At 41.8% G+C, this 26749-nt stretch overlaps 2 protein-coding genes and 1 long non-coding RNA gene across 8 annotated transcripts; all 3 read right to left on the bottom strand.

Moving 5' to 3' along the window:
* Window positions 1-2459: 2459 nt before the first annotated feature.
* Window positions 2460-3592, bottom strand: LOC132466462 (uncharacterized). Its single transcript, XR_009527866.1, has 3 exons — window positions 3202-3592; window positions 2694-3032; window positions 2460-2612 (listed from the first exon to the last, which is right to left on the bottom strand). It is a non-coding gene; the product is annotated as an uncharacterized LOC132466462 (long non-coding RNA).
* Window positions 3593-6972: 3380 nt separating this feature from the next.
* LOC132466437 (NACHT, LRR and PYD domains-containing protein 3-like) lies at window positions 6973-19986 on the bottom strand. 5 transcript variants are annotated; one of them, XM_060063684.1, is made up of 13 exons: window positions 19787-19986; window positions 19043-19139; window positions 18824-18925; window positions 18634-18750; window positions 17388-17457; window positions 16981-17203; window positions 13553-15386; window positions 12158-12331; window positions 11429-11602; window positions 10172-10345; window positions 8793-8945; window positions 8550-8596; window positions 6973-7979 (listed from the first exon to the last, which is right to left on the bottom strand). In XM_060063684.1, exons 2-13 carry the CDS (start codon window positions 19123-19125, stop codon window positions 7414-7416), a joined length of 3717 nt encoding a protein of 1238 aa, XP_059919667.1. In that variant the 5' UTR covers window positions 19126-19139; window positions 19787-19986; the 3' UTR covers window positions 6973-7413. The 5 variants fall into 5 exon arrangements, with proteins under 5 accessions (XP_059919667.1, XP_059919668.1, XP_059919670.1 ...); XM_060063685.1 differs by having other exon boundaries at window positions 19331-19986; XM_060063687.1 differs by lacking the exon at window positions 12158-12331.
* A 2340-nt stretch (window positions 19987-22326) lies between these two features.
* On the bottom strand, window positions 22327-25769 carry LOC132466445 (uncharacterized). Of its 2 annotated transcripts, XM_060063705.1 has the most exons (7): window positions 25426-25769; window positions 24883-25221; window positions 24417-24794; window positions 24045-24161; window positions 23871-23926; window positions 23244-23417; window positions 22327-23085 (listed from the first exon to the last, which is right to left on the bottom strand). In XM_060063705.1, the coding sequence occupies exons 1-6, from the start codon at window positions 25532-25534 to the stop codon at window positions 23289-23291; spliced, it is 1128 nt and encodes a 375-aa protein (XP_059919688.1). In that variant the 5' UTR covers window positions 25535-25769; the 3' UTR covers window positions 22327-23085; window positions 23244-23288. The 2 variants fall into 2 exon arrangements, with proteins under 2 accessions (XP_059919688.1, XP_059919687.1); XM_060063704.1 differs by having other exon boundaries at window positions 22331-23417.
* Between the last annotated feature and the right edge of the window lie 980 nt (window positions 25770-26749).

The following is a 26749-nucleotide window of genomic DNA, read 5'->3' on the forward strand; positions in this document are numbered from 1 at the left end:
AAAGTCGCCGAGGGATGTGTAGACAGACCTCTCGCTTATGATGTTACAATGCTAGACAACCAGAATATTTCTGCATCCGACAAGTCATGTACTAGGGCGTGGCTGGCTCCCAAACCTTGTAGATGCGGAAGCAAATCCCTCCCTGATGTTGCCCTGCACCATTGAGCAGTTTTCATAGGATTGAATGGGCTCCCTTTTTTAATCCGCTGTCCATTCTTTAATAGGTCCATGCTTGACGCATATGCTTGATGAAGTGATGAACATGTCGGAAGTTTAAAGTTTAAAAACAATATACATTTTCGAAAGAGCTGTTTTAAAGTGTGTTTTTGTTCTTCACCGCATAACATTGTATTTACAGTAGGCCTTTATTTATTTTTTAATTTACCTTTTATCAACCTTGATACCATATAGTACTCATTAACTGATAATACGTGTATATTAAAGGACTTATTAACCATAATAAGCATTGTTCCCGCTTTAGATCGCCTACCTGCAAAATGCCTAATTAGCAGTTTAACAAAGGATTTATTATCCTCAATAAGCATAAAAAATGCTTAGTAAAGGTTTAACAATGACATAGCCTAATAGGTAACTTCGTAAAACTCAATAAATGGTTTTGTAATGCGTTTTTTAACAACTGTAAGAAACTCATAAGCCCATTATTAATGTTATCAAGCAATAAATAAATAGTTAACAAGTTTCTTATAAGTGCTTGTAAAAGTCTTATAATTTCACAATAAAGATCTTTATTATGTCATTATTAACACTTACTGATAGTCTTATCAACACAAATTAATGTTAATAAGCATATAAAAAGGTCTTATTACATCTTAACTAAGGCTTATTACAAGGACCCTAATATAAAGCGTTACCCAACAGTCCACTCCCACATTGTGATGTAACGAAGACATACAATCTGAAATGGCTCATCAACATGAAACCTTGTAGTAGAATAGGGACCCTTTATGTTCACGGATTCTCACCTACTCTGAACCTTTTCCTCCCCTCCCCCTTGTATATCTTTGACTTCATGAAAAGGTGCAGCCGATATGGTGTCTAACCACAGGATCTACTGCTGTGACCTTGTTTTTTTAAATTGATTGTTTAAAGCGTATTTGATCACTGACCTTGTGTGTCATTGTGTCAGTGTGTTCATTCTTATCGTTTTCAAGCACTTCTTAAGGTATTTTTATTTTTTTATTTTGTAAGAATACATTTTAGGCATTGATATAGGTTTATTGTAAAAAATTATATGCAGGGCTAAGTACGGCTGGACATCAAGATAGGCTGTGCGAAAGACGGCATCACCAATGATGAGCCATTCAATGTTAACGATCCAAACAAAGCACATTAGTAAACATAAGAAACAATATACAAATGCTCCTCACAATATACAAGTCCTTAACAATACCAGCATTTCACCTCCTTTAGCCTCATGAGGTGAGACAAACTCCCAGGTTGATGGACTTCTCTGGCACGTTTCTCTCACAGCAGAATACACACTCTCCTGTTGTCCTTCCACTGTTCTTCTTCCCTCCGTTGGTTTGTCTTTCACTGAACTCCAATGCTGCGTAGTTCAAACTATCTGTTTTCCTGTCCTACAACAGAGAACTGTTCATCACTACCAAACATCTGAGAGAATTCACAGTTTACACCACATGATATGTTTTAATGGTCATCTAACAACCATTTATGCTTGTACAATTTATTACAAAGTTGATATTTCTTTCAAAAAGAATAAACATCTCTAGTCCTACTACAACTATTTAAAATTAAATAATACAATTTACAATGTACTGCCAATCAATGTAGGAGATCTTGCAAACTGAGCGCTTAAAAGCTGTTTAACGTGTCCTGATATTAGTTTTGTGTTGAATGTGCTGTAGCGTTATTATGCTCACAAACCTGTAATGTATGATTAGAATGAGGATTAAAATCACAAGCAGACAGCAAGATGACATTATCCGATACACAAAGATCTCAAGATGATGGTTAGGATCTAGAATCAGACAAACAACAATGGGGCATCATCAATCTGTAGAGATCATATTCTTTCTCTAATCTGTGCAAGTACAATCACAGTATTGGATGTGGAAGTCAATATTTCAAATACAATCTCAAATCTCAATCTCAAATGTGCCATAACTATTTCATATATTCAAATGTGATTATCTTTTATGTCTTCTTTCTTCTTAATTAAATTAACAAATAAACTCGAAGAACTAAATCCAATATATTGACCTGTTATGTCCAGTTTAGTTCCACTTCCAAACACAACTTCCCCGCATGCTGCCAGGGCACAGTAGTAAGTCCCAGCATCAGAGGAGTCTACATTGTTCTTGGGGAGAGTGTAGACACAGCTCTGTGGAGCAGACGGAGGCCCAGAACTATTCTGACATTCACCAGTCCTGTTCCCATTCATGTAAATGGCAGCAGGGTGAGATGGTCCTGATCTGAACAAGTACACACTGGGTTCCCCTTGGCACTGGTTACTGTGGTCCGTCCTCTGGAGGTAATAGAGCACTGGAGAGCCACAGGGTCTCCCAGCTGAGCTGATGCTGACACAGGCTGTTGGACCACAGTCTGGGAGACAAACCTGTGGTCATTGGGATCTATAAATCAAAATACAGCTAGAGGTTCTTGAAATGCTTCCGATGATATTGAATATGAACAATGAAAAAGATGGATCTTACCTTTGACAGACAGAAAGGTGAAATTATTCCACTTAAAACGTGAGTACGATTGACAGAAATAATTTGCTTCATCACCTTTAGTTACGTTTGGAATGATCAGATGAAAGACACAAACACCATCTTCTCCCTTTGTCAACGTTAAGTTAATGTGGGGCTTCAAGGTTATTGATATATACAATTTCGAAGCTACCATTTCGGGAAAACATCCAGGAGATTGCTTGTACCAGTATAAATCATTGCAATTCGTATTTTCACATTCACAATGAAGGGTTACAGTATCTCCAAGTACTGCTGATTCCACAAAGAACGAAGGAGGACTCTCTTTGGCCAGAATCAACCCTGAATAAAATAGAACGAATAATAATTTGAGGCTTGATAGTTTGTGATAACACTGAAAAATAAGTATACCTATTCTGCAATGCAAGTCATATTATAACCAAACACCTCTTGCTGATTTAAATGAGTTATATGATTGAAAGAAATGGAATTAGAGAAGGTATTTACTTACTTGCTGTACCCAGGATTATCATTGCAAAATACATTGTCACGTTTTGGCGCTGAAGCTGAACTAGCGCTGTTCTCGCTCTAATGAAAGACTTGGACTTAAAAGACACCATTTACATACCATAGACCAACTGTGATTGGCTGCAACATCGAGACACTGAATGAGGCAAGCCAATGACCCACCTTGTTTTCTGTGGTTGGCAGTTAATGCTGATATTATTGTGGCTGGTGGAAACAACGGTTTGACAGGAAACCCAGAACTACGCCATCGGTTATCAGAGTGTTGGACTGGGTAAAAGATTATCAACCCCAACAAACCAATGAACTGAGCTCATTGGGGTCCTGGTCCTGCCAGGGTAACCTCCAGCCATGGGCCCGGCTCCTATCAGCTCCCAGCCAGGTCTCGGGGGCATGCCCTCAGCCTGGGTAAGGTGCCTGCTCCATCCCACCTGACCACTGCTCCTGTGTTCTCACACGGCGCCCCGGATGTCAGTTGGCTTGATGCCCCTCCTGCTCACCGTTTGCCTCTCCAGCTGTGGTTTGCCCCTCCGGCTAACCGTTTACCCCTCACGCTAATGGTTTGCCCCTCCGGCTAACCGTTTACCCCTCACGCTAATGGTTTGCCCCTCCGGCTAACCGTTTACCCCTCACCCTAATGGTTTGCCCCTCCGGCTAACCGTTTACCCCTCACCCTAATGGTTTGCCCCTCCGGCTAACCGTTTACCCCTCACCCTAATGGTTTGCCCCTCCGGCTAACCGTTTACCCCTCACGCTAATGGTTTGCCCCTCCGGCTAACCGTTTACCCCTCACGCTAATGGTTTGCCCCTCCGGCTAACCGTTTACCCCTCACGCTAATGGTTTGCCCCTCCGGCTAACCGTTTACCCCTCACGCTAATGGTTTGCCCCACTAGTTTGGCTCCTTCATGACTTTGACATGTCCTTCTACACTTGAACTTTGGGGGAAGGAAATACTTTGTTCACAGTAATCCCTTGTCAGGAAGTCGTTCTTATTATTTGTGATGTGACCTTTTTGATATGTTGGCCATTTAAGGATTAACGTGTTAGAGGAAACAAAGACGCTGTGTGTTCAAGCCCAAATTAATATTGCGTGTCCTCGTCCAGTTTAGATTAGACAACAACTTTCAGGGTCACTTCCTTTCTTGCTATTTCTTTTACCACTGGGTTCGAAACAAAGCACAAGGACTAGAGCAGCAGAGGAGCTGAGAGGCGAGGGCTGTGGTTGGCCTTGTCTCTGTCTGACACACACCACCAAAACGCGTGAGCATTTATGGACCTGGCTGCAGGTATCAACAGGATGTGCTGCGGCGGTTTGGCAGAAACCAACAATGAAATGGACACACATTTCCCATCACTGACTGAACCTGAACGGCGATATTTGTGTATGTGAACAGAGAAAGTTCACTTAATTTATTTGTAATATTCTTTTAATTTTCTTCAAAAGAGAGCAGTTTATTAATGATGGACTTCACTGGCAGGTTTCTCTCACAGCAGAATACAGACTCTCCTGAGTCCTTTCACTGTTCTTCTTCCCTCCGTTGGTTTTTCTGCCATTGAACTCCAACGCTGCATAGTTCAAACTATCTGTTTTCTTGTCCTACAACAGAGAACTGTGTATCACTACCAAACATCTGAGAGGATTCACAGTGGACACCACATGATATGTTTTAATAGTCATCCGACAACCATTAATGCCCATGCAAATACTTTTAATTTGGTTCCAAATGTATACATATCTCTAGGCCTACTATAACTATTAAAATGAAACAATCAAAATTAGAATGTACTTTCAAATCAATATGGGAGATCTTGCACACTGAAACTTCTCCATCAAAGCGCTGGGGATGCTCTTAAACCTGTCGTGACATGAGTTCTTGTGTCGAATGTGCTGTGGTATTATTATGCTCACATACCTGCAATGTATGATTAGAATGAGGATTATAATCACAAGCAAACAGCAAGCCAACATTATCCGATGCACCAAGATCACAAGATGACAGTTGGGCTCTAGAATCAGACAATCAACACTGAGGCATCATGAATCTGTAGAGATCATATTCTTTGGGCCCTATCTTGCATCCGGGGCAATTGACTTAATCACTGGCGCATGTGTCGTTGCTAGTTTGCAACTGGCGCAGGGCGTTCTTTTCCCTCCTGCTCCACGCGTCGGTAAATTAGGGAATGATCTTGCGCCCCAAGGGGCGGCTCTGCGAAAGGAGGCGGCGTGTTCTGGTGCAAACGTTCCCTGGTGCTATTTTGACGTTTCAGAAACCACTTGCACCACAAACCAGGAAATACCTGGTTTAAAGTCAGTGGGGCATTGTTCAGATGCTATTTTAAGGGCGCATGCATAATGTTGCCTGTGCACCTCGCGCATACACTTTGCTTCTCTCATCTATCTAGCCAAACATTCTTGGTAAATTATTTGGGAAAGAACAGCTGATACAGCGGTATGTAACTTTTAGGATTGATGAGTATTTGATCGTGAGAAAACATTGTTTTACCGCGAGTGAGTGTTAAAAAGAATAAATTAATGCGGGTGTGCGTCCATCTGTTTAAACACACGCAAACTAAACACGTAACGCATAATACAGTCCACGGCAATGGATATTAACGGGGGGGCACGTGCATATTAGGAACACAAGTCGATAACGATAATGCATACAATACTGATAAGAAACGATGTTTATAATGTATTGCGTGTATCATTAAATAGAACCACATTAAATAGGACTCAGTATTCAAAGTTGTGGAAGAAAACCTTATTCCATCTGTGAATAAGGCCATATTATTTGGCCATAAACTGAGCCATTAGAAGTTTGAAATTCATGTGCAACTGTCTCATCGGAGACTGCAGACGCGCTGTCAAAATATCAACTCGTCAGATTCAAATGCAGTCAGTCTTAAAGGGGATGGGAGCTGGCACTCTCATTGGTTTATAGCACGTTACGCCCAAACCACACCTACGGGTAATTAGGCTGCTTCAGACCAACCCTTTTTAGATATGCGCCGGGCGCAAGCGTCATTTTTCGCGCCGGTAAACTAGCGACATCGCCATAGAACCGCCCACAAAGCTACTTGCGCTTGGCGCTTCTCACTTGCGTGTCAGACCGTTAAAATAGGGCCCTTATGGTGTCCCATGGGGAGTACCACTCCTAACACATCCGTTGCATAAATTATTTGCTGTACAAGGGCAGAAACGTGGGATGGCTTCTAAAGTTTATAATTGTATCTCTAATCCTCATATCTCTTTAGCAGTGGAAAGTGATTGGAGTAGGGATATTTTCTCTGCAGATGAGGGAGAGATTTGCTGGGACACAGTATGGGAAAATCTACAGGATAACTCCAAAAAACCCAATCACCAATTAATACATTTTAGATTTATACATAGGATGTATTTTACTCCAAGAAAAAGTCATGCTATGAAAATCTTCCCAAATATAGTCTTTGTAAAACCTGCTTAGTTAATCTTATTGACGTCTCCTCCTTTTATGTCAGCTTTCAGAAGAGCAAGAAAACGTGCACGTGTGTGTATATGTGTGTGTGTGCATATGTTTGTATATGCATGTGTGTATGCGTGCGCGTGTGTGTTTAGACGCATGTGTGTGCATGTGTGTGTGTGTGTGTGTGTCAGCAGTGCTTAATTTGTAAAGTGTGAGGTGTTGGATCGCAGAGTGGGGGTGGATCCGGTGACACCAAAACAGAAAAAAAATGACGCTGCCTCTGTGACTAAAAAACCCGAAACAACACTGTGTGTACATCAGGGCAATGTTTATTTTAATTTTATAACATGTAAACATGGGTGCGAAATGTTAAAAAAAATAATACACTGCAACAATTATCAATCAGACTATTAAATTAACAAAAGAAAACACTGGATGAGACAAACACTCCATCATGTGACCATGACCATGTCAACAGCAACGGCCTACTTGTGGGACTTACTGTTTAAATATACACATATAATTAAACCATCTATAGTAGGCTATATATTCCAATGATGACCACCCAATAATCAATAATCAACAAGACAAGGCAAAGGAAGAGTAGTGAGGGGATGGTTGAGGGATGAAGAGACGCCCTTTGCTTGTTTGGGATCCGTTTATACATGCATGTGTGTGTGTGTGTGTTTCAATATGTGTGTGAGTGTTCACGTGTGTCCTCAGACCGAGAGATGAGGAGACGGAGAGCGAGAGTCTATAACTTACACAGAGAAGCTTTGGAGCCAGCTGTGAAGGGTGAAGGGGACCCACACAACATAAACCCCGGGAGGAGGTCCTCCTGGGTGAAGGTGGACTGGAAGGTGTGGAGGAGTGTCAGTGTGTTTGAGGACCCTCCTCCACCTGGGGACACTCTGTAGAAGGACAGAGTGCCAGCAGGCCGGTCCAGAAACACTCCTACTCTGGTAGAGCCAGCGGGGCGGACACGTATGTCTGTTTTAATTTCGTCGTGCCAGGCAGTGTAATCACCGTCATCACAATAAAGACTCCAGGACCTGTTGTTGCCTGAGAGGCAGTCCCCCCATCCTCTTCTTGAGATTCCTCGGTGTGTCACTGCTATCTGAACTTCTCCTTTCCACTCTACCTCCCAGTAACAGCGGCCAGTCAGAGCCTCTCTACACAACACCTGGTACTGGGATTTAAATCTCTCTGGGTGATCAGGATACGACTGCTCCCATCCAGACACCTCCACCTTCCTGTTGTCCTCGGAGAGAGAGAGTCGTCTGTAGGCTGTGTTTGGGTCCAGTGTGAGTTCACAGGCATCTGACGGAGAGAACAAGGCATGATGAGCTGCTGAACCATTCTTCATCATCATCATCATCATCTTTAACATAGAAAGACTAAATCATATCAGATGATAGCTTATACGATATCTTCTGAGACCAATCTGTTAATTATCCCCAGAGTAAACACGGAAAATGGGAAAGCAAGATTTAATTACTATGCAACAAATAACTCCCTGAGGATTTAAGACTTTCCCAAAGTCTGACCACTTTTAAAACAAGACTGCAGACTTTTACGCGTGCTTTAGCTTAATGCTAAATCTTAAATGCACTGCACTTTCAACAATGCATTTTTAAACTTTGCCTTTGTTTTTTATTACTAATCTATTTTATTTTATTATTTTATTTTAATGTATGCATTTTTTTTACTTTCCTTTGTTTTCTTTTACTCATCTATTTTATTTTATTATTTTATTGTATGTGAGGCACTTTGAGTCTGCCTCGTGTATGAAAAGTGATGCACACAAGTCCACATTTGAATGAACGGACGTGATCTCCTGCTGTATGGATGGACTTTCCATCGCAATAGTCAAATTGAACTAACACTTACACTTCTTTAGGGCTGGTTTCAGCCTCCACACTCCACCGTGCTCCACACTGGTGGGGGGGGGGGGGGGGGGGGGGGGAAACAACGCGAGAGCAGCATGTTAAAACATTCACCTTCATCATCTGCTGTCTCATCACTTTCTACACAACATGAGTTAAAGCTGCCTTTCAAACCACTTCATCTAGCAGTGGCTTGAATCCTTGAGGGGAGACTTTGTCCCTGACTGGTGAGCTGTCCTCTCCATACCTGAGAGTGTCCAGTCCAGCAGAGAGCAGCGCAGCTCCTGAGTCTCCTGGGTGATTGTAGCTCAGGTCAAGCTCTCTCAGATGGGAGGGGTTGGAGCTCAGAGCTGAGGCCAGAGAAGCACAGCCTTCCTTTGTGACCAGGCAGCCAGACAAGCTACACACACACACACACACACACACACACACACACACACACACACACACACACACACACACACACACACACAAGTGTAAAATCCTATTTTTGTCGGCCAACAGGCTTGTGAACGTCTGTTGTTTTGGTGACGTAGAAGTGCCTTTTATGAAGCACTCCTAGTCCTGCTGAAGGGACACCGGCGGCGAGGTGTCTGTGGATGTGTGGAGCTCTGTCTAGCCAGCGGTTGATGATGACGAAAGCTTCTCAGACATAATACGCTAGGTTTTCTAAACCACACCATATTTCGATTGGGACCATTTGAACAGCGCCATCCGTGGATGAAGGCCTTACCGGAAACAAGCGGGTATTCAAAGGCAACATAATACATCAGTATTGTATCCGCTCAGAGGACAGGACTTTTGGCTCCTTTATATTTCACATGATTAAAGCATCACCTTTACCTAGAACCCGGTTAGATTGTACAACCATCTAAATTATAGATTAAATCAGGGAAACCACTAATATGATCAAAAGTATTATTATCAGGGGTGCAAACTGGTGATGGCCCAAAAAGGTGACATTTTAATGTCAGAAAACAAATCAAATGATCATTGCACACCCCCAAGGCTCCTTCCTGTGATTCATGCTCCATTATACTAAACTAACGGTGTAAGTCACTCATATAAGCTGTATGAAGCAGTGCTCATAACAACTCAGTCGCATCTATTAGAATTTAAAATGTATTTGTTAAATTTAAAATACATTTAAGATAAGTGACTTACAATAACCCCCCCCCCCACACACACACACACACACACACACACACACTTCCTCTTCTGAGCAGCTATGTGCCTCACTTTGGCTTCCTGTCTCCACTGTATTCTTCCTGCTTTGTTATTAATATTTGAATTAATAAATTCAGAACAAGTTTAGAAATTATTTCTACTTTAAATATAACTAAATATTGTTTATAAAGCAGCAAGAGCAATGTTTACGAAAGCACATAAGGTTAACTATCGAAACATCATAATATCTCACTGTATTGTGTTCATATTTATAATTGGAAAAGTTGCATGCATATGGATGTATTAGAATATCCACCTAAAAGACAAGGTTTAACATTTCCAATGATACCAAAGTCATGAATGTGGTCATCGCAGGTACTGAGTTATAAGCTGAGTTAAATAACTGTCCTCTGATGTGGAACTTGTAGTGTCACTGTTTGACCATTGAGTAAAACTGACCTGAGCGTTTCCAGTGTACAGTGTGGACTCCCCAGTCCAGCAGAGAGCAGCTTCACTCCTGAATCCTTCAGATCATTGGTACTCAGGTCCAGCTCTCTCAGACTAGAGGAGTTGGAGCTGAGAACCGAGGCCAGAGCTTCACAGCATCTCTCTGTCAGTTGACAGCCATTCAGCCTTTACGTACAATAAACAGAAAATGTTAGGAACAGCAATTAATGTTTTATTTTAAATTTGTTATGAGCCATTTTTATTATCTTAACTAAATGTCAATACAGAGGATCTTTAAAACATACCAAGAGGTCAGATAACTACAGTTTAAACAAAACTCCTGAAAATATCCCTTTAAATACCTCACTCATTCAACTTTACTAAACAACTGTAAAGGTTACCTTACTGTTTGACTACATGATTGTGAGTATAATAGGAATGTAATGTAACATACACATTTTAACATCATTAACAAACTGAATCCAACGTACACCTTTTACTGTCATGGCAACCCAAATAGAATGAGATTGAGGTCTTGTGTTTCATAAAATGAGTGGTAATGGCGCTGCGATGCACGCAAACTGCCAAGGTTTAGTTCAGTGCTGGGAGTTAAAGCGCGGCTGCATTGCGACGCTGGTGTGATCGCTCTATTGGGAAAGACGACCCACTTAAGTTCCAATGAAGACACACTGCTTTGATCAGAAAACTAAAACAGTGGTTTGTACTTTGTGCAAAGTTTCAAAGAAATGTCACTGAAGCACTAGCGCTATTCAAGAGCATGTGAAGAAATGCACTATTCTGGATGACAGAGAGAAGAAAATAAATCCTAATTTGAGTATATTATCCAATCAGCAGCCGGTTATTATTAATAGGTAATTGATTGAGGAGGCGGAGGATGAAGAGTTGGTTGGTGAGGAAAGAGATGTCGAGGCACTGGCGGTAAAAACAGAAAAAGTCCCCCTGTGCAATCAAAATATTAACAACTTATTTGAAGTGAGTGAATCTGTTCACATGAATGGACACAGATGGATGGTAGGTGACCAAGGATATCTTCACATCTAATAAAGGGGTGCGAGCACATTTGTTAGGGTGCCACCAAATTAAAAAGTTAGTGGCACCTGTGCCACCAGTAGAAAATGTGTCTTGAGCCCTGAGAGGACATATTCTACTTATTTATTTAGACCTGTTAAATTTCTGGAGGTAAATCTGTTCAACATCCTCTGATGTCTAACTTGTGGTGTAACTGTTTGACCATTGAGTAAAACTGACCTGAGCGTTTCCAGTGTACAGTCTGGACTCCCCAGTCCCGCAGAGAGCAGCTTCACTCCTGAATCCTGCAGATCATTGGTATCCAGGTCCAGCTCTCTCAAACTAGAGGAGTTGGAGCTGAGAACTGAGGCCAGAGCTTCACAGCATCTCTCTGACAGATGACAGCCATTTAGCCTTTACACAAATAAACAGAAAATGTAGAAACTGTGATTAAATTATTATTTTTATCACTTTTACTTTCATCATTAATTCATTTAATCTTTCATTTTTAATCAATCTTTTACTTTTAACAGTTAAACAGACTTGTATTGAAATCTTTAACTAAAGATGTTTTCTCAATTGAACTAATATATAGTAGTCAATACATTAGATCGTTATTTATATTCAATATTGACTGTAAAATGTAAAATATTTAATAGTGTTTTTGTAGTGTTGGAAAATGGTTTATTTGAAGTGAGTGAATCTGTTCACATAAATGGACACAGATGTATGGTAGGTGACCAAGGAAATGTTCAAGTCTAATAAAGGGGTGCGACAACATTTGTTAGGGTGCCACCATATGAAAAAGTTAGTGGCACCGGTACCACAAGTAGAAAATACGTCTTGAGCCCTGAGAGGACATATTCTACTTATTTATTTAGACCTGTTAACTTTCTGGAGGTAAATCTGTTCAAAGTCCTATGATGTGGAACTTGTAGTGTCACTGTTTGACCATTGAGTAAAACTGACCTGAGCGTTTCCAGTGTACAGTGTGGACTCCCCAGTCCAGCAGAGAGCAGCTTCACTCCTGAATCCTGCAGATCATTGGTACTCAGGTCCAGCTCTCTCAAACTAGAGGAGTTGGAGCTGAGAACTGAGGCCAGAGCTCCACAGCATCCCTCTGACAGATGACAGCTATCCAGCCTTCACACAAAATAAACAGAACATGTAGGAACTGTGATTAACATATTTTCTTTATAATGTTTTCATTAATGAATTTAATCATTCAATTTTAATCAATCTTTTGCTTTTAACGTTTAAACAGACTTGTGTTGAAATCTTTAACCAGAGATGTTTCCTCAATTTAACTAATAATATACTGGTCAATACATTAGATCCTTATTTCTATTCAATATTGACTGTAAAATGTATAATATTGCGTTTTTGTAGTGTTTGAAAATGGTTTTGTTCATTAATATTACTTTTTATTGTAGTACTATGTATATTGTGTATTGTATTCTAATACATGTTATAGTACTTCTGCAGAGATGTTTTGTATATTCTAAAATGTTATAGCGTAGCAACGGAATAAATGTACCGGCGTTACGTATTCAGAATACAAATAATATTTAACTGTATCCCGTTACAGTTACAATTTAAATAGTTGGTATTTAGAATACAGTTACATTGTTGAAATCAATGGATTACATGACGATACCTCTGTTTCAGTGGAAGTATCGTCATTTTTCAACAGAATTTAGTGCGCACTAAACGAGTTTGGTCTCCTTGGTTCGGTACGTTTGCGTTGGTGTGAATGCAACCACCTCACTTCAATGTGAACCAAATCAGCCGACCAAGACCTCCCTGAACAGCTGGTCTCGGTTAGCTTCCAAACAAACCCTGGTACGGTTCGCTTGAGATATGAAAGCGAATGCACCTCGCTCCGATCCAGTTCTACAAAGCATAATGCCTCTTTGGAAGTAACAGGCACCCGCTCAGCCGCGCGCATTATGGGAATTATTGTTTTATTAGCGGTAAATCCAAGATTCGAAGCAAATTGTCGGACCGTCTGGGAATTTTGGACAGACACCCACATAAAAAGTATGCTGGAAAACACACATAAAATGACGATGATTGAACAAACTTTCTCTCTCTCTCTCTCTCTCTCTCTCTCTCTCTTTCTCTCTCTCTCTCTCTCTCTCTCTCTCTCTCTCTCTCTCTCTCATTCAATGTGAGTGATGAGTGATTGATGAGTGATTGAGTGATGAAACGGAATACGTTACATATATTACATTTTTGGGCATGTATTCTGTATTCTGTAACTGGATAAATTTTTTTAAAAGTATCCTTCCCAACACTGCTTATATAATAGTATTTTGCATTAAGTGTTGTGTGTATTGTAAAAAAAATTATTAGTGAACCTACAGAGAAGTTTTGGAGGCTTTGACCACTGGCAGCAGCCTCAGAAGACCCTCCTCTGTAGCAGAGTATTGCTTCAGGTCAAACACGTCCAGCTCCTCTTCTGATGACAGTAAGATGAAGACCAGAGCTGACCACTGAGCAGGAGAGAGCGATTTTATGGAGAGACTCCCTGATGCCAGGAACTGTTGAATCTCCTCCACTAGAGAACGGTCGTTCAACTCATTCAGACAGTGGAACAGATTGATGCTTCTCTCTGGAGAAAGTTTACCACCAATCTTCTCCTTGATGTAAGACACGGTTTCCTTGTTGGTCTGTGAGCTACTTGTCTTTCTCAGCAGATCTTGTTTGATCTGAGTGAACAGTGATCTACCTTGTGTCTGTCCCAGAAGACCTCGTAGGACAATCTGATTGGTCTCCAGAGAAAGGCCCAGGAGGAAGCGGAGGAACAAGTCCAGGTGTCCGTTCTCACTCTGTAAGGCCTTGTCCACAGCACTCGTGTAGAGGAAAAGTATATCTTTCCTGGAGGTTGGTTGTTCTTCTGAGAGCAGATTGACACCAGTGTGGATGAAGGACCAAAATACATAAACGGCAGCCAGAAACTCCTGGACGCTCAGATGGACAAAGCAGAACACCTTGCCCTGGTACAGCCCACACTCCTCTTTAAAAATCTGGGTGCACACTCCTGAGTACACTGAGGCTTCGTTGATATATTCTTTACACCCTGCCAGGTCATCCTCGTAGAAGATCAAGTTGCCACTCTCCAGCTGGTTAAAAGCCAGTTTTCCCAGAGAAACAATGATCTCCCTGCTCTGTGAACTCCAGTGTTGATCTGTTTCAGCCATCGATCGATACTTCCTGTCCCCTTGTATGGACTGAACCCTCAGGAAGTGGCTGTACATCTGAGTCAAGGTCTTGGGCGTCTCTTCACCTATCTGGGATGTTTTGAAGAAGTCCTCCAGAACTGTAGCAGTGATCCAACAGAAGACCGGGATGTGACACATGATGTGGAGGCTGCGTGATTTCTTGACGTGGGAGATGATTGTTTTGGCCAGCTTCTCGTCTCTGAATATCTTGCTGAAATACTCCTCCTTCTGTGGGTCGGTGAACCCTCTCACCTCTGTCACCATGTCAACGCACTCAGCAGGGATCTGATTGGCTGCCGCAGGGCGTGTGGTTATCCAGATGCAAGCAGAGGGAAGCAGGTTGCCACTGATGAGGTTTGTCAGCAGCACTTCCACCTTGGTGGACTTTGTGACATCAGTCCATATCGGGTTGTTCTGGAAGTCCAGAGAAAGTCGACACTCATCCAGACCATCCAAAATGAAGACAACTTGGAACTGGTCGTATCTGCATATTCCTGCTTCTTTGGTCTCAATAAAGAAGTGATGAAGAAGTTCCACCAAACTAAACTCTTTCCCTTTTAATAAATTCAGCTCTCTGAAAGTGAAGGGAAATGTGAAGTGAATGTCACGGTTGGCTTCACCTTTAGCCCAGTCCAGAGTGAACTTATATGTTAAGATGGTTTTCCCAACGCCGGCCACTCCAGTTGTCATTATTGTCCTGATTTGTTTATCTTGTCCAGGTAAGGGTTTAAAAATGTCGCCACATCTGATTGGTGTTTCCTCCTTGACTGGTTTCCTGGAAGCTGTTTCAATCAGTCTGACCTCATGTTCCTTGTTGACCTCTCCACTGTCTCTCTCTGTGATGAAAATCTCTGTGTAGAAGTCATTCAGAGGTGCTGATTTTCCTGCTTTAGCGATTCCCTGAAACACACCTTTCATGAACTTCTTCTTCAAACGAGACTTGATTTTATGTTGGCACTCGACAGCAGCAGATCCTAAATGGGAAAACAAAAGAAGACATCAGTTAGTGGATGGTGACATCAGTGGAACCAGGTCAATATTTCCTGTTAAATTATCAACTTCATGATATTTAGTTGCTTCATAACTCCAAGTTTTTGGAGAAGCTGGTCGTGACAAAGACTGCATGTTATAGATTAAAAATGTTCAGGACTATTCTGTGTTTCCACAGCAACTTGTGTAAAGTGAAATGCTGATACAACAAGATAGTGTTCTCTTCCACTGAGTTATTCTGCTGTTGATCTGCAGTTTAACTTTAATATTAATAATAATAATGATAATAATAATAACTTTACATTTTATCTCAAGGCGCCTTTCATAACACCCACGGTTGCCTTAAAATCAAGAGTCAAAAACAGCAAGAGCTGCATCGCCAACAGGATGATCAGAACAAGACATGAGGTTGGAGACCCAGGTAGGAGCGGGTAAGAACAGCAATGAGGAGACCCAGGTAGGAGGGGGTACGAACAGCAATGAGGAGACCCAGGCAGGAGGGGGTACGAACAGCAGTGAGGAGACCGAGGTAGGAGGGGGTAAGAACAGCAGCACAACGGGGATACAAGTAGGGGTCATTACAGCGAGCAGGTTAGTGGAAACACATGTGTTTTGAGGAGAGATTTGAATGTTGTCAGGGTGTCTCCAAAGCCTGGGAGCAATGCAGCTCAGAGCCCTAGCACCCAGGGTGCCGAGAGCCCTAGCACCCACGGTTCTGAGAGCCCTAGCACCCATGGTGCTCAGAGCCCTAGCACCCATGGTGCTCAGAGCCCTAGCAACCACGGTGCTGAGAGCCCTAGCACCCACGGTGCTGAGGCGGGAGTTTGGGACGGTGAAGACCAGCTGAGGATGACGAAGGCAGAGGCAGGGCCTGTCCTCCTGGAGGAGGTCGGGGAGATAAGTGGGGGCCACGTTGTGGAGGGCTTTGTCAGTGAGCAAATGGTTTTAAGGTCAATCCGGTGTTGGACAGGGAGCCAGTGTAGTTCACACTGCACACTAGTTAAGTGCAGTGTGTTGGACGAGAATGGGGGTGATGTTGTCGGATGATTTGGTGCTGTTGATGATGATGTTTAACATTCTTTAACCTCATACCCCCACAATAACCCTACATATCTGGATCAAACCATTTAACCTGATCCCCCCACATAACCCTACATATCTGGATCAAACCATTTAACCTGATACCCCCAATATAACCCTAAATATCTGGATCAAACCATTTAACCTGATCCCCCCACATAACCCTACATATCTGGATCAAACCATTTAACCTCATACCCCCACAATAACCCTACATATCTGGATCAAACCATTTAACCTGATCCCCCCACATAACCCTACATATCTGGATCAAACCATTTAACCTGATACCCCCAATATAACCCTAAATATCTGGATCAAACCACTTAACATGATACCCAAACAATTACACTACATATCTGGATCAAACCCTTTAACCCCAAAGATTGTCTCCACATTGAAGTCTGTTTTGACATTTAGTCTGAAAAGAACAAATAATAATCTCCTACTGCTCTTCAAAATGTGTATTTTTTTCTTCTGTTTTCAAGAGTCTCTTACCGCTCAACAGTTTGTCAGCCAGTCCCTTCTCGTTCATCTCCATCAGGCAGAGCATTGTGATGTCCAACACTCCCTCGACGGCATGCCTCCTCTGCTCCTCGTACTCACCATCCACCTCCTCCTCCCTCCGACTCTCTGAGCATTGTGGGTAATCTGAGAAGAGATCCCTCCAGAGCTTCTTCAGCTCCTTGTCTAGAAAAGCGTGTGCGTTCTCCTCAGCCCTCTGGAACAAAACAAACATCAAGGAGAGCTTTACTCTGAACTAACTGAGGAAATCAGAAGCATCTGTCCTGGATTAACGTCCGCTGGTCTAAGGAGGGAAGCCTGGAGACTATAAGTACCACAAGAGATGCTTTCTAATGTTCATGGAGAGCAAAAGTCAAACGTCTTGGTCGACATTTACACACCTTGATGAGCTCTGTTGGAGGCTGCTGTTCAGACTGAGCACTGGTAACCATTACCCACTCCTGGTGTTGTCTGTGGAGAACACACACACACACACACATGTGATGGGACATTGGTACTGCTAAGACGGACTGTTCTTCTCCAGCTCATCATCGCTCTCTACAGCGGGCACTCTGTGAAGTGTTTCTTATCGGGCCCAAGAGGCCATGCGACACGGAGGGAGGCTTTGGTACCGTTCTCTGGTTGAGGACCGTTATAGCCCCCTCTGGTGGTTGTTCAGAGAGGTTCTGCTCACTGGTTCAGGACCGTTATAGTATTTTTCCCGGCATGGTCCGCGCGTTTACTCTGCCCGAGGTAAATTGCCCACTTGAGCTAGCATCCCAAATGACCCTCGCGAACCCTACACACGTTGGTTTAATTTTGATGTCAACGTGATTAACCGGCTTCGTGGTTCCAGGGGTAGAGGTGTTGCTACGCTGTCTTTACAACAGAGACAAGGCAGCGATATCAACATGAGTAGATAACTGGAGAGACAGTAAAATCCGTGAGCTGCTGACCATCATGGGAGAGAAGGCAGTTGCATAATGCATTAAACAAAGCTGTTGAAAGATGGTGCGTTCTACGAGAAAGACAAAGAGGAACTGTCCTTACGAGGCTTTTGTCGGGATAAATAACATGTGGTCAGCAAAATAGAGAATACGTTGCCGTTTTTGCACTGGTAAATAGTTCATCGCGTTTGTAGCCTACACTCCGACGGGAATTCATTCTTGCATGCGGGTGTCTTCATTATTAAAAAAGGCCATGAAGAACGGGGAATTTTACCCCCTCGGTTTCACACAGGCAAGGCGGTGAAATTGCTGGGTGTGCCAAGCCGTGACCAACACACAGGCTTTGGTCCTGCGTTACTGAACTGATATTTCACACTCCTCGTTTAAATGTTGAGGTTCATTGTCTAACTTTTGCCTTCCCAACGTTAACAACCTCTTTTGAGTCCCAAACGCTTTGCCACAGCAGAGGCAGACGTTTGCCCACGCACAGAGAGGGCGGGTCCTGGGGGCGGGGCTAACTGGACATAAGGGTATCCTATTGGAGGAAATTAAACTAGCTCTCAATCTGGCACGGAAACAGCATCCTCCTGGGGGTAATTGATCCCGATTGATTATTTTCTGACAAATGGTCGGCGGGCAGGATCAAGATGATCCGCGGGTCGCCAGTTGAACAGCCCTGATGTATTGGCTGAATTCTCACCTTTCCTCAGAAGATTGGTGACTTCCGTCTTTAAAGTTAACAGGTTGTTCGATAAAGTGGTCACTCTTCATGGAGACGCAGCTGGGTCCAGGGGAGTCTGCTCTCTCCTGATGGACTCTTCAAGAAAAAAAAAAGGGTTTATGGATGTAGGATAGACACTGTATTTCTATGATATCTGATCAATTCTTACCTTTGTTTATGAATTGCCTTATTTTTTCTGAACAGGTTACGTATTCGCTTCAGGGAGAGACGCCTGGGTTCAGGGGAGTTTGCTCTCTCCTGCTGCTCTGGGCTTCAACACAACACACACACACACAGCTGTTCTCAAACTAATGATGGAGTCATGATATATCACTGCTGAGCTCTGGAATCGACAACAGTCACAGACAGTGAGAGATCCTCTTCTTACCTCTTAGCTTTGCTCTGGCAGCCATGTTCCCCAGACAGAGTGGTTTTAGAGGTAGGACCCCCCTCCTCACTCTCCTCATCCATTGTAGACCGGAGGCCTGGACGCAAACACAACTCAGCCATCACTTCATTGGCCTTTTTAACTGAACCACAGATTAATATAACACATATCATATTAACATATAATTCAACCAGTGAAACATATAGATATGGTATCCTCTAATTAACGTGAAATAATCGTTTATTTAGCATCAGGAGGAGGCGTGACCAATGAGTCTCTTTCTCTTACTCTAGGGCTCCAGCTGTGGTTTAAACCATAGGAACCAAGTCTAGATCTGGAGGAACCCCCCTGTGAAAGTGGTACAGTCCAGCATCATGTTGTTAGGAGGATTTCTAAAACTGGAAATCCCCAGTTGCTACGCACAAATATTGAACTTGTGATTTAAATATCAGGACATTCACAGGAATTCTGTCTCGTCCTTCTTTTAATATTGAACATCAAATTAATCACTTGAATGTGGAACTCAGTGTTCAACTTATCACAGGTTAGTAAAGCAATGGTTACAGTGAAACATTAGCTAACATTGTATTCTCTAAAGTAAACTCTGTCTTTAATTGATACGTGATGAGATCATTATTATGTACCAATAACCTAAAGACAATATAAACGTAAGTAAACTGGTTGATCATTATTATATACCAGTAACCTAAAGACAATATAAACGGTAGTAAACTGTCGGCCTACCTTATCTATTCCGGGATAAAAATGCGGCCCATATGCTATACAGTTATAAAAGTATAAATGTAAGGGTAGAAACGGAGGTTGAAGTGTTCTTGAAACAAGTTTGTCTGGGAAATCAAAAGGAATCAATGTATTAATTATTAATAGATTAAAGTGGATCTAGAGAAAGATCTTCATGGCCGCTCACTAAGAAAGACTGAAGTTCAGATGAGGAAGTCGTTTGAACTTCTCAGGGAGGAAGCGATGTTATGTCATCTGGCATCATGTGATTTCAGGTAAAGAGAATGTTTGAGACCTCAGACACGCACATACACACACTGATGCACACACACACACATGCGAGGACACACACACAATTACACACATACACACACGCACACACACACACAATCACTCACACCCACAAACACACACACTCGCACATACACACACACACACACACACACTCACACAATCACACACACACAATTACACACATAAACACACGCACACACACACACACAAGTTGGAAGTCGAGCAGTGGCGTTCTGCGCATGCTGGGGACTTTTCGTGGTGAGTGGGTTAAACCAGAGATCAGCGCATTACGTCGATGCATGGAGGAGCGTCTCCGCGTCCGCTGTGGTTGACTGACGTTGACTGCGATCCACGACTCTCAGATGAGAGAAGGCAGTTCTGGTGATCCTTCTGACAGGTTGATCGTAAGAAAGCATCGGGCCCAACAGGACGCCCAAACTGTGGTCCCAGCACCTCTGGGAGACAGCAGAGCCGTCACAGTGTGACATCACCCTCCCCCCTCAGCTCCCCGCTGTCAGGCCAACCAAACTAGAAGTATGTGGCGGTATTCTAATTCAAGATGCATGTAGTTACGTTTTGTTGGCCTGACAGCGGCCGCTGTTAGGTTGCGGCCGCTGTCAGGTTGCTTGGGGCCCCAAGGTGGCCAGGGAGTCCCTTGTGCCTCGGGCCGGCCCTGACTTTACAATTAAGGCAGGGTAGGGTTTTGAAAACACTGAAAACTGAAAATGAGGTGTAGAAAGCGACTCTCTGTGATCAAGGAGATAGAATGTTTGAGTACCAAAATTAACCTGAGCTAAAATGAGGTGGATTGTACATAACCACCAGTGTAAAGTGTTAATACAACAAGCGCAGGGAACATAACACTTAAAGTGTTGCTTCCTATCATCTTTCCCCTTAGAGTGTGCGTGTTTCTAACACTGCAGAGATAGCGGCAGCAAGTTGAGAGGTTGGGGTGGTGTGAGGTCACGTCTTGGTTTTTTGACAAACCCACCACAACTCATAAATAGACCTGAAGGTAGGTACAACAACAAGGTCAACAGGATGCGTTGCTAAGGCCCTGGAGAAACAAACCCTGAGGTAGTTATAGATCCCCATAACTGACTGAGCCTGAACAGTGTTTGTTTAGTGAATAGAGAAAGATTGTAATTGCATTATTTTTGTTTGTATGTGCCTTTTTAAAGAGTTACAGTAAGTTGTTGGCAATATTTTTGATGACGATCTTGATTAAATGTTTGAATAATTTTGATTCAGAGATACAAATATCTTAATATTAATTTCAATTTGGGATCCTATTGCACTGCAGTGACCAGCAGATGCAACATCAGTCCATTCAGGAGCAACATGCCCACCATTTGTACAAAGCACTTAAAAAACGATCTTGTCTCTGTCCTGTCTTAAATTCAGGGCATGCACTTGTTTGCGCCATGTTTGTAGTCACTCCCTTTTCTCTTTGAAGTTATCTCTCTGCACAGATCCACACACCCACAAGGTTGGCATGTTTCAGGACATCAAACCCCAGCAACCATCAATACGTATTTATGTATATATCTACTGTACGTATGCATGTTTGCATTTCTGTTGAAGAGAAAACCCGATGACAGTAGAGTAGAAAAGTAGAGCAGAGAAGATTAGAGTAGAGTCCTAGAGATCTTTATCATTAAACCGACCATGTCTTTTTATAGGCCTGCCGTGTTTTGTTCTCCCTCCATGGGGAAGGACTAGGTAAGTAACACCTTTATGTTTTTTTCGTTAAATAGATTTCTCCCTTTATATGTCATTAGGTTAGAGGTGTGTACTGTCTGCTGTACTTGTGTGTGTATTATATGCAATTACAGAAGTAAGGGTTTTTGTTAACTTTTTAAATTATTGCAATTGTCATGGTTAGCCTTGTTTTGTAAAGAGTCTCAATATTTCTAACAGCTATTGACAAGCCATTTTAATCTCTAAATGTTTCATCTTAGTGGGAGGATTCACACTGATGTGCAGACGGATCAACTCAAGCCTACCAGCCGATGCAGTCCACCAGTCAGCTCCTCCCAACAGGGCGGAAACTCCCACATTGTTGTTTCACAAATGGAAAGATTCTTACATGGCCCATCAACTGGAAACCTTGTGATAAAACAGGCCATCGATGTTGGTGAATTGGCACCACTTTCTGCCCTTCGCCATGTTCCCATCCTAGATTGTCCTTGTTATTGTAAAAACGATACTAAGCAGAAAACAATGGTCTCTAAACATTTACATTTTACAGCTGTTTGTCTCATTTAGATTTGTGTAACCTAAACATTCTTCTTTACTTCCTTCCAACAACCTAGACAGCCATGGGGATTGTAACTTGAAACATACAAATCAATAATCAAGGCTGTGTTCATTATAAATTAGAAACAAATATTTCCAAGCATTATTATTAGTAGTTGAATTTATTTTTCGTTGCAAATTTTCCACAAAGAAGTACATCTTGCCGAGTTGTTTGGAGCATTGGAACTAATGACGTCAAGGTCACACGTTCCTTGTCCATTCCGAATAATATCAGTTAACACATTCTAGAAACAATTACACACTTAAGAGTCCTAAGTCAGTATAAACTTAAAATAAACTAAATGTAAACACAAGTCGATCAGTTATTTGATCTTATAAAATGTAGGAATTTACAGAAAGATGCACATAATGCAGGTGGATTATGAATGTTTGCAATGACTGAAAGTATCTACACCTGCTCATCTCCATTTGTGCAAGCTGTATCAGTACTGTGGTTTAAAAAGCAGATATGAACTGCACCAGAGGTCTAGTAGCGTTAAGTAGCGTTCATGCTTTTCTCTTCATGTTTTACCTTGTTTTCTATATATTGTTAGTTTGTTTCTCATTTGATTAATTTCCAGTCTTTCTATTCTCCTCTTTCATCCTTCCTCTTTCACTCACTTCATCGTCTCTTCTTTTTTCTTTTGTAAGGTATCATTTTAGGATTCAAGATTATTTTAACTGCTTGATTTTTCCTTCATGGCCAAGTCCTGCTGGTCATCAACCAAGATAGGTTTCACAAAATACATCACAAATTATGAGCAATTAAACGCTTATCATCTAAACAAAACAACATCACTAAACATTAGGAACAATCGACATGTACTCATGACAACAAACAAGTCTTGATTAATTCCACTATTATCACCTCTTTAGACTCATCAGGTGACACAAACTCCCAGGTTGATGGACTTCACTGGCAGGTTTCTCTCACAGCAGAATACAGACTCTCCTGATTCCTTTCAGTGTTCTTCTTCCGTCCTCTGGTTTTCCTGCCAGAGAACTCCAACGCTGCGTAGTTTAGGGAATCTGTTTCCCGCTCCTACAACAGAGCTGTATTACTACCAAACATCTGAGAGGATTCACAGCTGTAGTACGACTTCTTCTAGATTGAAAGTCAAGACTACAATCCAAATGGTGTATTGGTGTGTAATCATGAGGTCTAGAACATGCCGGTGTCTTACAATAACCAAACACTAGAATTGTTCATTTTACCAACTAGGCGCAATTTGTGCAGGAAAGATATCCAAAATGTATCTAATATTAAACTTCATTAACTATACATTTTTTTAATTCCTTCTTTTAACCGTCCGGATTAGGATAGATATTCTCATATGTGCCTCAGTTTTTCAATGATTCTTTTTATTTTATATTTTCCATTAAATAAGCAAACAACATTTCCACCTAATAATGATTGATTTGAAGAAACAAAAAATAGATTAAACGACGCGTGGTAAGTCAATGTCTACCTATGCAACATGTTCAACAGATTTACCTGTTGTTCCTGATTCCCTGAGTCATGTGGAACTTGGTTTGAAGCACTCAGTGCTCCTGAGAAGAAGGACCGAAGAATATAAATGCTCTGAATTTAAACAAAGGATACATAAAACTGTATATGTCTTTGAAAACACAATTTCTCACTGAATCAATTCTGGAGAATTTACCGTACCTTTGTGATGATCACAAACATACTTTGTGTTTCTGGTTAGAAACAGGATTATAATCACAGCCAGACAGCAAGCCAACAGTATTCCAAGCACCATGGTAACTAGACGCCAGTTGGTTCCTAGAATCAGATAATCAACATCATAAGAAAGCCTTATGTCACTTCTTTTCCTGACAATTTCCCCTGGAATGGGCCTCTTTAATCATAAAATGTACAGCCATAAAGATAACCATATAGAGTTCTTGTAAATCTATATGTAATCAGATTTTGTATTTGTACATCACTTCCGCTTCTGAAATGATGGTTGTAAAAATCAATCTAAGAGATCTGTCCATTCCCTCATTCACTCCATCGAAAAAACACAGATATATTAACCTGTTATGTCCAGCTTAGTTCCACTTCCAAACACAACTTCACCGCATGCTGCCAGGGCACAGTAGTAAGTCCCAGCATCAGAGGAGTTTATATTGTTCTTGGGGAGAGTGTAGACACAGCTCTGTGGAGCAGACGGACGCCCAGAACCATTCTGACATTCACCACTGCTGTTTCCATTAATGTAAATGGCAGCAGGGTGAGATGGTCCTGATCCAGATTTGAACCAGTACACACTGGGTTCCCTTTGGCACTGGTTACTGTGGTCCGTCCTCCGGGAGGTAATAGAGCACTGGAGAGCCACAGGGTCTCCCAGCTGAGCTGATGCCGTCACAGGCTGTTGGACCACAGTCCGGGAGACAAACCTGTGGTCATTGGGATCTATAAATTAAAATTCAGCAATCATCTAAAGGTTCTTGAAATACTTCTCATGATATTGAATATGAACAATGAAAAAGATTGATCTTACCTTTGACAGACAGAAAGGTGACATTATTCCACTTGTCACGTGAGTACGATTGACAGAAATAGTTTGCTTCATCACCTTTAGTTACATTTTGAATGGTCAGATGAAAGGCACAAACACCTTCTTCTCCCTCTGTCATTTTTAAATAAATGTGGGGCTTCAAGGTTATTGATTCAAACATTTTCAAAGCAACCATTTCTGGAAAAAATCCAGGAGATTGCTTGTACCAGTATAAATAACTGCTAACCGTATTTCCAATTTCACAATGAAGTGTAACAGTATCTCCGAGCCCTGCTGATTCCACAAAGACCAAAGTAGGACTCTCTTGGGCCTGAATCAACCCTAAAAAGAAATCGAATGAATATGATCGATGAATTATTGGTCTCCAACACTACTTTATTTTGCGGCTTGAAAGTTTGTAAATACACTTATAAATAAATAGAACTATTCTGCACGCAAGTAATATTATCAGCAAACACCTCTGGCTGAATTTGAGTTGGTTACATAAAATAGAAATAAATTTAATTTGAGAAGGAATTTACTTACGTGCTGTGCTCAGAATTATCATTGCAAAAAACATTATTACGTTTCGGCGCTGAAGCTGAACTAGCGCTGTTCTCGCTCTAATGAAAGACTTGGACTTAAAAGACACCATTTACATACCATAGACCAACTGTGATTGGCTGAAACATAGAGACACTGAATGAAGCAAACCAATGATCCTCCTAGTTTTCTGTGGTTGGCAGTTGATGCTGATATTATTGTGGCTGGTGGAAAAAAAGGTTTGACAGGAAACCCAGAACTAAGCCATCGGTTATCAGAGTTTTGGACTAGGTTAAAGAATATCGACCCTAACAAACCAATGAACTGAGCTCATTGGGGTCCTCACCCTGCCAGGTTAACTGCCAGCTGGGCATGGCTCCTACCAGCTCACAGGCAGGTCTGACGAGTCAGCACTTTGAAATGACTCGTTGACGAGTCATTTCAAAGTGAAGTCCTTTTTGACATCCTACAAGTGGGAGTGTCCAATCAGATGTGTGACACTGATCAACTCACACCTCCTAGCTGATGCAGTCCACCAGTCCACTCCTCCCGGCCGAGTGGACACTCCCACACTGTGATGCCACTAAGTAATTACCGTCTCTAAACTAATCTGCTTGCCTCATCATTAGAAGGAACAGTATTGTCAATAATATTCAACAACACAAAAGTAACATACCATATTATACCGATTTCCAGGGGTGTAATTCCCCTGGTGGCGTTGTCGATTCTCCCCTCAATCCTCCCCACTACTGCCCTCGCCACACGTGCATTAAAATGGTCGTCAGTAATCATAGTAATGCAAACTCATAGTTATGATAACTTTATTGTTCATGTAACAAAGCAATTTGTAAATAAGTTGCACGGAAAATGCACGGAAGAAACAAAACTAAATACATTTTATAAAAAATGCGTCAGGCCAAAAGACATGGAATACCGACACCATCGAAGTGTAGCTGAATCCTGTTTCAGCTTACATTCTAACAATAGACTTTACAACATATGGTTCCGTGTCCGTGATATCACCTATTGGATTAGTTTACTGTGGGGTTATACTATCAGTCTACGAGAAGAATAACACTCTCGGAAGCAGCAATTTAATCTTGTTCGATGCAAAGTAGAACGTTCACAAACTGGTTTGTGAAGACCAATGGCGTAGATTTACGTGCAGACTTAAAGGCGTGTCCCCACCAATGTCAAATGACGACACTCACGCTTGTGATGTCAAAATGGGTCAATTTCACAATAGTTTGTAATGGCCAATGCCATTTCCTGTCACATTAGGGCCCGTCTACATTTACATGATTTCTTTTTCAGTTTTAGGAATACA

Source organism: Gadus macrocephalus, chromosome 10 (assembly GCF_031168955.1).
Source record: "Gadus macrocephalus chromosome 10, ASM3116895v1".
In the NCBI taxonomy this organism is placed as follows: Eukaryota; Metazoa; Chordata; class Actinopteri; order Gadiformes; family Gadidae; genus Gadus; species Gadus macrocephalus.

Coding starts and splice junctions, on each gene's coding strand:
- LOC132466437 (XM_060063684.1), bottom strand. CDS start 19,125: ATGGATGAGGAGAGTGAGGAGGGGGGTCCTACCTCTAAAACCACTCTG. Junction 18,751..18,823: donor AAGGCAATTCATAAACAAAG/GTAAGAATTGAT, acceptor TTTTTCTTGAAG/AGTCCATCAGGAGAGAGCAG. Junction 8,946..10,171: donor TGTACACTGGAAACGCTCAG/GTCAGTTTTACT, acceptor GTGTGTGTGTAG/CTTGTCTGGCTGCCTGGTCA.
- LOC132466445 (XM_060063705.1), bottom strand. CDS start 25,534: ATGGTGTCTTTTAAGTCCAAGTCTTTCATTAGAGCGAGAACAGCGCTA. Junction 24,795..24,882: donor CACCTTTCTGTCTGTCAAAG/GTAAGATCAATC, acceptor TTTAATTTATAG/ATCCCAATGACCACAGGTTT. Junction 24,162..24,416: donor AACTAAGCTGGACATAACAG/GTTAATATATCT, acceptor ATCTGATTCTAG/GAACCAACTGGCGTCTAGTT.